The sequence below is a fragment of the Pantherophis guttatus genome, chromosome 6 (assembly GCF_059756535.1).
Source record: "Pantherophis guttatus breed Tessera chromosome 6, ASM5975653v1, whole genome shotgun sequence".
Lineage (NCBI taxonomy): Eukaryota > Metazoa > Chordata > Lepidosauria > Squamata > Colubridae > Pantherophis > Pantherophis guttatus.
The window spans coordinates 50,232,314-50,245,528 of record NC_142068.1 but is presented as its reverse complement, the minus strand read 5'-3'; the positions used below and the strand labels follow the sequence as shown (position 1 = coordinate 50,245,528).

Genomic DNA, 13,215 nt, shown 5'->3' with positions numbered 1-13,215 from the left:
TAACACACATTGTGAAAAAAGGTTGAAGCATAAATTACAGCTGTATTGGAACTATAAATCATGTATAAAGAGTTTTAGAGATAGATGGTGACATTTAAGTGAACAGAATCTCAGACATTTTGTAAAGTGTGATCTTGCTCAAATGAACAAAACGCTGCCATTACCGGTTTTACAAGTAGAACATTTTTCATGGCAGATGCAACGTATTTCACAGTATTAAAATTAATGATAATGTATCTATCCTATATATTTGGGGTTTTTTGGGGGGGGACTTTGGGTGCAAAACTGAATTTTGGATTTCTATAAGTTTCACATGTTTCATTTTCACAAATACTCATCCTCTAATCAAATACCAGTCAGCTTATCAAATATACCTAACTTGGACTTTGTATTATTATTATTATTGATAGAGTAGAATGTGGGATGGAAAGAACAAAGTAAAAAATGTATACATTCACAATTCAGCTTTAACAGCAGCAGCTGAGATCCTTTTAACCATACCCAAAACATCTCAGATGCTGTGATTGTATTTAGTTAGTTTGAATTTTAAGCCCCAAACTTCATCCCCATAAGGGTCTTATCCTCTATTACTGGGCTCACAAATTTTCTTGGTGTATGGCATCCTATTGTTTCCTGACCTTTCATCCATACACCATTTCTTACCCTTGTGGAATCCAAGGGAAGAGAGGATTTACTAAGTTACTTTTCTATGATTCTAAGTATAGCAGTTCAGGGACATTCTATCCCCCACCTCATAATATTTAATCAAAGGAACATCCGCAGAAATGTTTTGTAATTGTAAACTTATAATTTTGATGACCTTTTCCATTCTTGGACACTATTTGCATTTCATACAATGGGCTGAGAGGCAAAATATAAACTGAAATAAAAATAATTATAATCCTCTGAGATCTCAAAATCAGGTGAAATTTCCGAGCTTGGAGTATTTGACCCTCTTCTTTACAGATCAGCAAAAATTACCTTTGTATCCTTATTTTCCCATCTGGGGAACACTACTGTCATCATTCCTTAAGGGTAGGATAATTGGCAATTTAGACAGTAGGGTTAACTATTATCAGCACAGCCCTTCCCTTTCTCCCCCTTTGCCAGTCACCTTTCTCAGCCCAGTTGGGAACTGGTAAGGCAAGATGGCAGATTCTTTATCTACCAGATCCTTCAGCCAATATTTAGCTTGGAGAATCAACTAATAGCTTGAACAACAGTTTGCATGCGTAGGTTTTGTATAGGCTGATTTTGAATATTAGATTTCTCTATTCTGCTTCACTGTGCAATCCTATCTTCTTGCCTTTTAGCTCTGGTTCATAGATGCAGGCCGTGAACAAATCAGATTGTACTCTTAGTAAAGCTGCCACAGCTTGTTGGTTTCTTAAAGGGCAAAGCACTACTTTAACATAGTAACAGCTAAGAATTTCTTAAGGCTATCCAGAGTACGGACAGGGATGAGATGAAGGAAAGTTCTTGGAGACACAGTACATAAAGGAGATTGTCGGTCATGGTTATACCATGGATAGAGAGAAATGGGGAAAGACGTTTACATTTTATTGATTTGTTTGCTTGCTTATAGGGATAGCATACCGAATTGCAAAACTCTAGCAAAATATTAGATGGAAAGAAAGAACTACAGAGATTTTTAACAGTGATGGCTCTACAAGTGTCCATATTTTTGCAGTTCAGGATAACTATTTATTTGTTTACTAATTTATATTGCTGCAGAAGCAGAGCAGTGGTGGGATTCAAATTTTTTTTACTATCAGTTCTGTGGGCGTGGCTTGGTGGGCATGGTTTGGTGGGCGTCGTGTGACTTGGTAGGCATGGCTTTGTGGGCGTGGCATACTATAAAATCTCCATTCCCACCTGACTCCAGGGGAAGGATATTGTAAAATCTCCATTCCCTCCCAGTCCAGGGGTAGGTTCCTGCAAAATCCCCATTTCCTCCTGATCAGCTGGGACCCGGGAGGCAGAGAATAGATGGGGGTGGGGCCAGTCAGAGGTGGTATTTACCAGTTCTCCGAAGTACTCAAAATTTCCGCTACCGGTTCTCCAGAACTGGTCAGAACCTGCTGAATACCACCTCTGAAGCAGAGCCTTATTGGAAATCCAAGAAACATTTTATTTGCTATGTCAGTTTCTACATTATAGGGACTACTTTCTTCCCAGTAGATAACACCTTGAGTTTCAGGTGAAATCTATTCAATGAGCTGTTCACTTGAACATCATTCCAATTATCAATCTAGCAGTGGAATTCACACAGAATGAGAAGTTTTATTAATTTTGGTTAGGTTTTCAGTAGCTTGTATGGTGGTGTGGTGGCTCAGTGGTTAAGACACTGGGTTTGTTGGCTGGAATGCCAACAGCCAAGATTTGAGATCCAAGTGCCACACAATGGAGAGAGCTTTCATCCTCACTCCAGCTCCTTCCAACCTAGAAGTTTGAGAGCATGCAAATACAAGTAGATAAATAAGTACCACCTTGGTGAGACATTGTGCTGGCCACATGATCATGGATGTCTTGTCAGTGCTGCCTTGAAATATAGATGAGCAATGCCCCCTATAGTTGACAATGATTAGGGGAGTTAAATCCACAGAGACACCTTTATCTTCTTTACCGTTCTGTAGCTTGGTATGTTGTATGAATCCAGATTATTTGGGTAGTTCAGTGTATCAAGAACATCCATAAAATGAATTAAAATATATTTGTGATCTGGGTCCTTAGAACTGGGAAGAGACTCGTTTTTGCTGTATGTACAGTATATATGAGAAAGAAAGGTATCAGAGGCAGCAATGAAAAATGTCACCACTGCTCATTTGTGCCACCATAGAGTTGAGATATGTGACATAGATACTTGCTGTCATGTTTATTTGCTGAATAATTGTTTGAGGAAGCCTCAGACCTGAAGCTCACTTATAGTAATGACTCCTGTTACTCCCCTTCCCTGGGTTGACAGACTTTGGTTAGATTTAGATTTCCTGCGATATGTGAACCATGGTGAATGTCCACTCAATTGTCCAGTCACCCAGGCAGACGAACTTGTAGAACTAGAAAATGTTATCGTCTCACCTGATTTTTTTAGTTTTGATGAGAGCCACCAAAAGTGAAGACTACAAAAAGATTTTGGCTCCCTCTGGTGGCTTTTGATGGCACAGGATTAAGGAATTTAACCCTGCTAAACAATAAGGTGGTGTAGACTCATTCCTTGAAAGAGGGGTAGGGGCTTTTCAGGTATGCTATAGCAATAATTCAGCTTTTAAAACCGTAGTTTCTAATTTGGGGAAAGAAGTTGCATGTTTTAAATCCTTACTCCTGTCAAGGAGCGAATGCCAATTGTGGCTTGGAGGGCCTTTGCACAGCTTCATATTGTGCACCAGTTGCACTCTCTCCTGGAGCATGAACCTCTACTCACAGTCACTCACATTGTGGTCACCACCAGATTGAATTTCTGTAATGCACATTACATCAGGCTATCCTCGAAGAACATCCAGAAACTTCAATTGATGCAGAGTGCAGCTGCATGTGTACCCCTAGGTTGTGCATGTTATCCCTCTTTTATGCAAATTGCACTGGCTGCCACTTTATTTATGGGTGCAATTCAAGGAGATTTTTTGGGGGCTTTTAAAGCCCTACATGTCATAGGATCCAGGCTTTTGGGGGACCGTCTTTTCCTGATTACATACCATACACCCATCCCATCAGGTGCAGCAGGAAGTGAATACGGTGGATCTCAAATACCAATAAGTTCCATCTGACAAGGCACAGACAGTTTATGCCTTTTCTGCTGTAGTCCCTGCCCTCTGAAACAGTATTTCCCCTGAGGTGAGATTGGTCCCATCCCTGTCTGTTTTCTGGAATTCTCTAAAGTTTTAGTTTTTCCATCAGACTTGGGGATCAGTGTGATAAGTCCCCAACCATCCCCATTAGCAATGGATGGTTATCCATTGCTAATGCAGGAGTGTTATCCTCCTGCATTTTTGGTTCTTTTTTTTTTAACCCATTATTTATGTGATACATTTTATGATTTTAATTGTGAATGTATTTTACATCATCCAAAGTCATATTTTGTGAGATGAAAGGTTATATACAGTAAATAAAATAAAATACAGGTGGTTATATAAATAAAATCAGTGTTTTATTATATACATTCATTCCTCGTTTTAGTGACTACCTCAGTTAGCAGCCATTTGCAAATATGGCAGTAATAACAAAAATCACTTATGACCAAATTTTGTGTGCCTGACGAGGCATAGTTTTATGAGAGAACTTTATCTGAATGAGGCAGCAGCAACAGTGATGTTCACACCAATTCTCTCTCAGACACGTGTTCAGTTAGCAGCCTTTTCACTTAATGGCTTCGTCATTGGAACAGAACTTCATTAAATAGTGTATTTTTTTACTATTTTTATTGATTTACATAGTGTGTGTGTTTGTGTGTGTTAGTATTGAGCAAAATTGGCATATGGTGAATAGTTATATCTATAGTATGTCTACCATTCCAGTGTAACACAGACTATGGAGTGCTTTGGAGAACTGGATGTGCTGAATAGGGACAGTCAAGCTTGGCTAGAGAAAAGTAACAGAGTGCAGACAGGCTTTTTCTAAAAATAATTCCTAATTATTCAGCCTCTTTATATAGAACTTCAGGCAATGCTATGCTGTATTAAGAAGGAACATAATTACTTATGCACAGATGCATACAAAAGTTTAGACACCAGTCAAATTACATGTTTCAATGAGTCTCTGAGTGAACAGAAACTAACATAGTTTCTACATTATATTAAATAGAATAATATTTCCCTGCAAATCTTAATGCATTTGTGCTATCTACACTCTTTGAACTAGTTATTTCTGCCAAAAGAGGTGTTACAAAGCACTGACGGGAAAGTTATCCATATTTCTGCACCTACTATTTTCACTGTTTTCTTATCTCGAATGTATAAACAATTGCACGTAAATAGTAAGCAAGTATTCAAATGTGCAGAAAGATGATACTTTTAACTTCGTAGCATGTAGAGATTGTGTTAGTTTCAGTTCATTCAACTGAAAAATACAATTTGAGCAGGAATAATTTTTGCATGTAACTGTATCTCTGATGGTCTTATCTCCTTAAAATTAATGATGGATACAAAGTTTTACTTAGTCACCTCTGACAATAACATATCCTTTATTTACCTGAAAAGACTTTTGTGAATTTATAATCTAGTATCTTGATATCTTATTGGATTTAAATACAAAACATTTATTTTTATTTTATTTTATTTTTAAATTTGTATACCGCCCTTCTACCTGAGGACTCAGAGTGGTGAACAGCCAAGTGAAAGCATAAACTACAAACATTAAAATACAATTAAAAAGATATATATAAATTTGGCTCCATGATTAAAAACAATAACAAACAATTAAAAACATTTTAAAAAGTGTTAGGCCAGCCCGGCTTGCTGGAAAAAGAAGGTTTTAAGGGCACGGCTGAAGGCACCGAGGTCTTGGATTCTCCTTATCTCTGGGGGCAGCTGATTCCAGAGGGTAGGTGCCCCCACAGAGAAGGCCCTCCCCCTGGGGGTCACCAGCCTACATTGTTTGGCTGATGGCACCCTGAGGAGGCCCTCTCTGTGGGAGCGCACAGGTCGATGGGAGACCGACGGTAGCAACAGGCAGTCTCGAAGATAACTAGGTCCTATGCCATGGAGCGCTTTAAAGGTGAAAACCAACACCTTGAAGTGCACCCGGAAGACCACTGGGAGCCAGTGCAGCTCACGCAGGAGAGGTGTTGTATGGGAGTGCCATGCGGCTCCTGTGACCGCATTCTGGACCAGTTGGAGCCTCCGGGTGCTCTTCAAGGGGACTCCCATGTAGAGAGCGTTGCAGTAGTCCAGGTGAGAGGTGACGAGGGCATGAGTGACTGTGCACAGGGAATCCCGATCAAGAAAGGGCGGATCAGGCGAACCTGACCAAAAGTCCCCCTGGCAACAGCCATCAGATGTTCCTCCAGGGACAGCTGCGTATCCAGGAGGACTCCCAGATTGCGAGCCCTCTCCGAGGGGACCAAAGACTTGCCCCCAATAGTCAGTGATGGAGTCATTAACATGTTGTTTTTTATCATGGTGTTTTCTTAATTCAGTGTTATCTTTTCTAAAAATCTGTATCAAGAAAATGTTGGCCTGCAGAGTGTTTATTAAATAATACTATCAACTGTTTCAAAAAGAGACAAAATGCTACCAAAAAGATAAGTGAGTGACATTTCCAAGTTTTAAAAAGGAAAAGATCTAAAGAGATGAATTTGTTTTATATTTTACAATCCCAGCTTTACTTCATAAATTCAACTTTCATGTAAACTTATTATTAATCAGTGTTGCATTTGGGAGTCTTTTTAATATATAATAATGTTAAAATGTCAAGTCCATTGCTAATTTAGCATCCTTGTTTTCAATGGTTAATTTTTTTTATTTATATCCTGGTTTGAATAAAAGTGAAGTTTCCGTCATACTCCATTGTGTACAACAATGAGATAGCAGAATCATGATTCAGTGGCAGTGATATTTTTGTGTATGTGTGGTAATGTAAGAAAAAGAAAAATAAGCACATAATTACATATTAAAAATAGCAGTTTACTGCTATTCAAAATACTCTAAATTTAAAATAATTTTAAGAAAAATCCAGTCATCTAGAATTATTATAAAAATACAGAAAAACATTAATTTTCACAACAAAAAATTTACAGTCATTTGACAACATGCAATGTGCAGAACAAAATGTTGTTCTGTTGTTTTTTCCATTTGTATTGATTGGCCAGATGTCATTTTGATTATTTTGTATTCTATTGTGTTTCCATTCTGTTTTCTCTTTAATTTGGGACACAATCATTGTCAGGCAGCAATCCAACAAACAAACATTTTTTTTTCCAGTGGCATATTCAGTCTAGTAGAATATGCATTCATCTGAGTGGATACGGTAGGATTACAAACAAAATTGAGTAAATTACAAGGTGGAAAAAAGTTAAATTGTGATTATTGTGATTATTAAATTAAGTATTAATATACTATATATTTAACAAATTAAAATTACTTTAGGATGAATGGTCTTAATGCCACTGGCCAAAATTCAGCATTTTTGTGGAAGAATTCACAGGCTTTGTTCAGACGATTGCTGTGCAATAATCATTTTCTTACCATTTGATTCCTATATTTGATTTGGTTTTTTTCCCCCTTCTACTGAAGCACAGATGCTTTCAGTTCTTATCTCTAAATATACTCTGCCTCCCAACATCTTAACCAATCAGAAATACATCAGAGGTTTCTTAAGATTGAGGTTCCCTAATAAATACTTCTGCCTTTCCACCTCTTCCAACACTTAGGAATCATTTTCACAGCACGACTTTGTCAGCCTTCCATAACTGTACCACTGGACAACTTCTTTGTTTCACAGAATTGTATATCTCAAATGAAAAAACCTTTAATGAAAATTTTGAAATATTCAGTGTAATATATGAGAAGGCAACAAAGAATACTAAAAACTTTTTAATATGTCATCTGATATGAATGTGAATAAGCATGGAGATTTCAAGAAAATGTTGGTGTGTACAGGCAAAACAAGAATTGGTGGGATTGGAAGAATAGAGGTACATAAGAGATAGAAAAATAGAGAAGAAATGAGTAGAAAACAGTAGCGTATATGTATTTTGGTTATGACATATTCCAGTTTCCAGAAAAACACCAAAACAATAATTTTGGATAGCTAATATTCAGGACAAGCTTGATTCTAAAAAGAAAGTGGCAGAAAATTTTTTTGAATTTCCCATTAGTGAAATCTAATTAATGAAATTTAAATTCTGACAGGGCATGAAGTATGGCCCATGGAAGAAAATAGTATTTGGGTCCTAAGAGGTAGAGTGTAGCTAAAATTTCCTTTAAAAAAAGAATATATGGACACCCAGGAGGTGAGAAAGAGAGAGAGAGATACACATACATATCAATAAAAGAATATGAATTTTAACTGTACATGTATATATTCAGTCCTTTGAAGAATGACTTTTATTTTAAAATGCTTCTGACATGAAGAGAAAAGAAGGCATTCAGTATATCACTGAGTTTATGGAGATTCTCAGTCATCTAGGTCATGGCTGTCCCGAAGGTACTTTTTCAAAAAGCAACTAGACTTTCTTTGTTTTTCCTTTAAGACATTTTGCTTCTCATCCAAGAAGCTTGAACTGAAGAAGCTATATATCTTATAGAAGCCTACATATGTTCAAAATAAGAGGGCATGTGTCTATCCTCCTCAGATGAAATTCAGCAAGAGCGAAAATATTGTGGACAGAACAATGACAATTCTTAGGAGCATCCATAAATCTCTGAATTCTGAATATGCATCCTGCAATTACTTAGTTATCCAACTCATATTATGTAAGGAAATTTTACCCACACAATTACTTCATTTCTCAATTAATAAAATTTCATTTTTAATTATCTTGCACTTAAGAACTTTTAAATGTTCCTGGATAGTTTAGGTTAAAGCCCAACAGTGCATAGCAACGCAGCAATTCCACTTATGCAGTCAACTTTATCTGATTATGTTTTCCTCCAGCAATTGTCTCTATAGCAGTTTTCAGTCTCTTTTTGGGGTTTCTTGTATTTATAAAAAAAAGCCTGAGGATTTACTGTGAAAAACTTGTAAAAGAAAACCAACCTTGTAAACCCTGGATGTCCTATTTATTTATTTATGGCTTAATTATTTTTATGGTTTCAAAATTACCTTTTTTATTCAGAAAAATGCACAAGGCATGGAACAGGCTATGCAAGATTGCAACCTCTTGATGAAATAATTAAAATGAAAACAACAACAACAACAACAACGAATAATAGGAATAAGGAAGCTGTTGGTATAAAGACTATGAACTATGTTAAAAAAAAAAAAAACCAAGAAAATAGGATGGTTTAGTTTGCTATCTTAAACTGCATCAAGCAGAGAAACAAGGGCCTGGTGGCTCAGCAGACTGAAAGCATTGTGATTAACACCAGCTGTCTGCAATTACTCTAAGTTCGAATCTCACCAGGCTCAAGGTTGACTCAGCCTTCCATCCTGTCTAAGGTGGGTAAATTGAGGACCCAGTTTGTGGGGGCAATAAGCTGACTTTGTATAAATAAACAAAAGTATGAAGGCTATTGCTTAACACATTGTAAGCCACCCTGAATCTCCAGAGAAGGGCCGCATATAAATCATTTTTTTTTTTAAAAAATGAAAGGGCTGCTTCATTACATAACAGTCAGCTATAAAAAGATTATATTCTAAGTGTTTTGTATTCATTTTATTTTCTGGGTTTTATATGCTATTCTGATCCATTCTGATCCAACATGTCACATTCTTACAGCATAAAGATTGAAATAGTAAATCAATTTAACAAAATAATATAATTAAGAATAAAAAATAGGAAAGATATTATCATCACCAAGGAACAGTGTACATTACCAGGTAATCCATGCTAGGCATTCCCAATATATACCAGACCCGAGCTTCTTTAAAAAGCCAAATTATTATTGCTTTCTTAAAACTCAAATCTAGGAGGTAAACTATTCTAAGCAGAAACTGCAACTGAGAAGACTTTGCTCCCTGACCCTGTAGATAGTGTTAAGAATCAGAACCTATGAGCCTGCCCTATTAGATAGGAGAAGTCACTGTGAGTAGCAAATTATATGAGGATTTGATTAGGAGAAGCTATCTTATGAGAAAAAAGTATTTTTTAGCAGAAGGTATTTTTAACTAGTACTTTTATTTAACATTACAGTTAAGAAGACAAAATAATGCACAGAAGGAAGGAAGGAAGGAAGGAAGGAAGGAAGGAAGGAAGGAAGGAAGGAAGGAAAGAAGGAAGGGAGTCTATAAGAGTATAGTAAAGAAAAAGAAATATATATATTAAGAAATTAATATCAATTAGAACTGCAGAAAAAATGATTACTACCAACCTGCCTTCCATTGAGAACCTGTATACTGCACGAGTCAAAAAGAGAGGTGTAAAAATATTTACAGACCCCCTCACATCCTGGACATAAACTGTTTCAACTCCTACCCTCAAAATGACACTATAGAGCACTGTACACCAGAACAACTAGACACAAGAACAGCTTTTTCCTGAATGCCATCACTCTGCTAAACAAATAATTCCCTCAACACTGTCAAACTGGTTAGTAAATCTGCCTTACTATTAATCTTCTCATCGTTCCTATCACCCATTCCTTCCCACTTATGATTACTGTAACCTTGTTGTTGGTATCCTTAAGATTTATATTGACTGTTTTCTAATGTGATTTGATTGCTTATTTGTTCCCTATGACTATCATTAAGTGTTGTAAGTGTTGTACCTTAAGATTTTTGACGAATGCATCTTTTTTTTTTAGGTACATGGAGAGTGTATGCATCAAGACAAATTCCTTGTGTGTCCAATCACATTTGGCCAATAAAGAATTCTATTCTATTCTATTCTATTCTATTCTATTCTATTCTATTCTATTCTATTCTATTCTATTCTATTCTATTCTATTCTATTCTATTCTATTCTAAAGAATTCTAAAGAATTCATCCCTTCATCGCAATCATAAACAATTTCAATAAATTATCACCTTCCTTTAAAATACAGCAAATGATCTCTTCTTCTCATATTCCATCTCTTATCTATAAACAAATCCTTAAAACCTCATTGTTCAGTCTTGGTCAGCAAATGTCCATTAAAGCTTATTAGATGTAATAGCTAATATATTTTAATTTTGGTCAAATAAATCATCTTTATATCCCTTCCTTTTAACAGTCCTAAATGTTAATCCCTTCAATATCGTCCTGGAAGTTTATTCATTTTTTTCTTTGTCCCTTTTCACAACATTTTGTGCACATCTCTTTTATAAACCCAATGTAGAAAAGTTATCCAAATCACTGTTTTGGTTTACTATTTTCATACATCTTTTGAGTTATTAAAATGGCAGTTGGTTTTATTTGTATAACCAGTGTAGCATATTTTTGCATATCATTCCTGAAGCCTTAAATACAATTTCATATTAGTCTCAGTCTTGTCCAATAAAATTTGTTCCATATTCATAATTTTTAAGTACAGTCTGTCTATAATGGCAAACCTCTCTATGTCCAGAGAAAAATTGCAAACAGTCAATCCATTTGCCAGTTCTTCATTCTGCCATAGTCATCAGCTCTGCTCTTAGTAAAGTTATATTCAGTTTGCCATTTCTTCCCTGGAAGCAGAATGCAAATCTTGGATTGCTCATTAAAAGCATGAAATTGATCAAGGTATTCGATTAGTTATAAAATTGGTGTTTCTCACATTAAAAAGTGGATTAGAAATATCTCAAATCACTTTCCCAAAAATATCAGCTATTTATTAAAGAAAAATTGTTACCCTTATTGATGTCTCCAGTATATAGCTTCATTTGTATATTATAACATGTATTTTATTAAATATATTAAAATGGCACTAACAATATCACAATAAATTGAATTAATGTCTCTAAATCATTGCACAGCCTTTATTGCTTCATGAATCAACTGCACTGGGAAATTAAGCAGAGAGGTTTTTTTTAGAATGAAGAAATATTTTCTGGTATAACTGAGTGATTCAAAATACACAAAGGACAAGAAAGATACAGAGACACAAAACACTCATGACCATAAAGCTTGGTCCAACTAGATTGTGGCTTTTATATGACACATTACTTAGCTGTAACAAGTGTTTTGGTAGAGAAGTCCTGGAGCACCAAATTTAACAAAGTTATAACAAAGTTATACATGTATTGTCTGAATATATGTGGGGGGGGGATGTTTGAGTGTGGTGCCTCAAGTGTGTCTGTTGACTGCTAGCAACTGCCTAGACAAGCCACTATAGTTTTCTTGTCACAGTGCTTTAGTTACTCTATCCGCTGACTTTTTTTGCCCAAACCATCAATAATGGATTTTTTTTTAAAAAAAAAAGAAAAATAAATTATGGTCAATTGGTTGACCTATCAACCATTAGATGCCAGCAGGGAGAGATTTTTTGTGGGGGGAGTAGAGTGGGGTTGTATCTATTGACTGCAATCTAGTAGCCATCTAGATTTGTGTAGGTACTAGATATGCATTACTGAGAAGCTGAAGTTTGAGAAGTAATTTAACTATTGGGGACCATAGTGAGTGTTATAAACTATCCTAGGAGTAGTTACATGGTATAGCTCATATGGTATTAGTCTAGAGACATTCAATTGCTTAGCCATTGGAATTCACCAGGGTAAATTTGGGCAGGTTCATTGTTTCTTGAGGTCCTAAAAAAATGACATTAAAAAAAATTATTCATTTATATTTCACATTTCTGAACCACCCATCTCCCTCAAAGATAACTCTAGTGAATTGATTGATTTATTGATTGGCTTATTTAATGAATTGTGAAATATTTCCTATTAGATGTTCCATATAACTCCTTTTAAGTAAATGTTTTGTTTATTCCTAGTAACATTACAGTGTTTGTTTTTCTTCTCTCAGGTCTAAAATGGGTACCAGCAAAGATCCAGACGTAGTCCACATGGAGGCAAAAACACTGGATGGCCGTAAGTGCTTTGACTACCTTTTTATCATTTTATCAGAATATAATTATGTAGTCTACCAGCGTTCATCTGAACATAGGATTACATTAGGGAGATCCAGTGGGTGCTTTTATGATTATTGTCAGTCTGGTCATGCAATAAACATTTCAAATAAATAGAAATTCAATATAACATTCTGAAATGCAAAACAATATTTACAGAAATAGGAAAGATTTGCAATTTGTGAAAAACTGCAAAAAAGCATACAATGAAATATACATAATTCATAACAATATATTTTCTAGTGAGCTTCATTTGATTTGCTAAAAGGTAAAATCTTCAAGGTTTTGACTCTTGGTTTATATGTAACAAACTAGCTCTTAACTTTAAATAAATGGAATGAATGGGGGTATTATTGATTTATTCTCATCTTCAATACACTCTTCCTTTAATTTAGGAAAAATTTAAAAACAGATAAATTGTTTGCTTTCATTCAAAAACCTTCAGCTTTGACCATTTCATCTATAGCCTATGATTGCCCTAATAGCTTAATTGTTATTCACACTATATGGCAAGAAGATTTCCTGCTTATTTCCTAAGTATGTTGCTTAGATAGTGGTTATTCTGATGTTCTATTTTCTTTAGTTCATGAAAAACTTTT

The 13,215-nt window shown here is 35.6% G+C and overlaps 1 protein-coding gene across 6 annotated transcripts in view; it reads left to right on the top strand.

Moving 5' to 3' along the window:
* The window catches only part of LOC117678686 (VPS10 domain-containing receptor SorCS1), a 415,591-nt gene that overhangs the window by 305,644 nt on the left and 96,732 nt on the right, over positions 1-13,215 (top strand). For all 6 annotated transcript variants that reach the window (XM_087872866.1, XM_087872863.1, XM_087872868.1 and 3 more), the window contains exon 6: positions 12,514-12,578. In XM_087872866.1, coding sequence (XP_087728992.1) covers positions 12,514-12,578 — 65 coding nt within the window. The remainder of the gene's footprint in view (positions 1-12,513; positions 12,579-13,215) is intronic.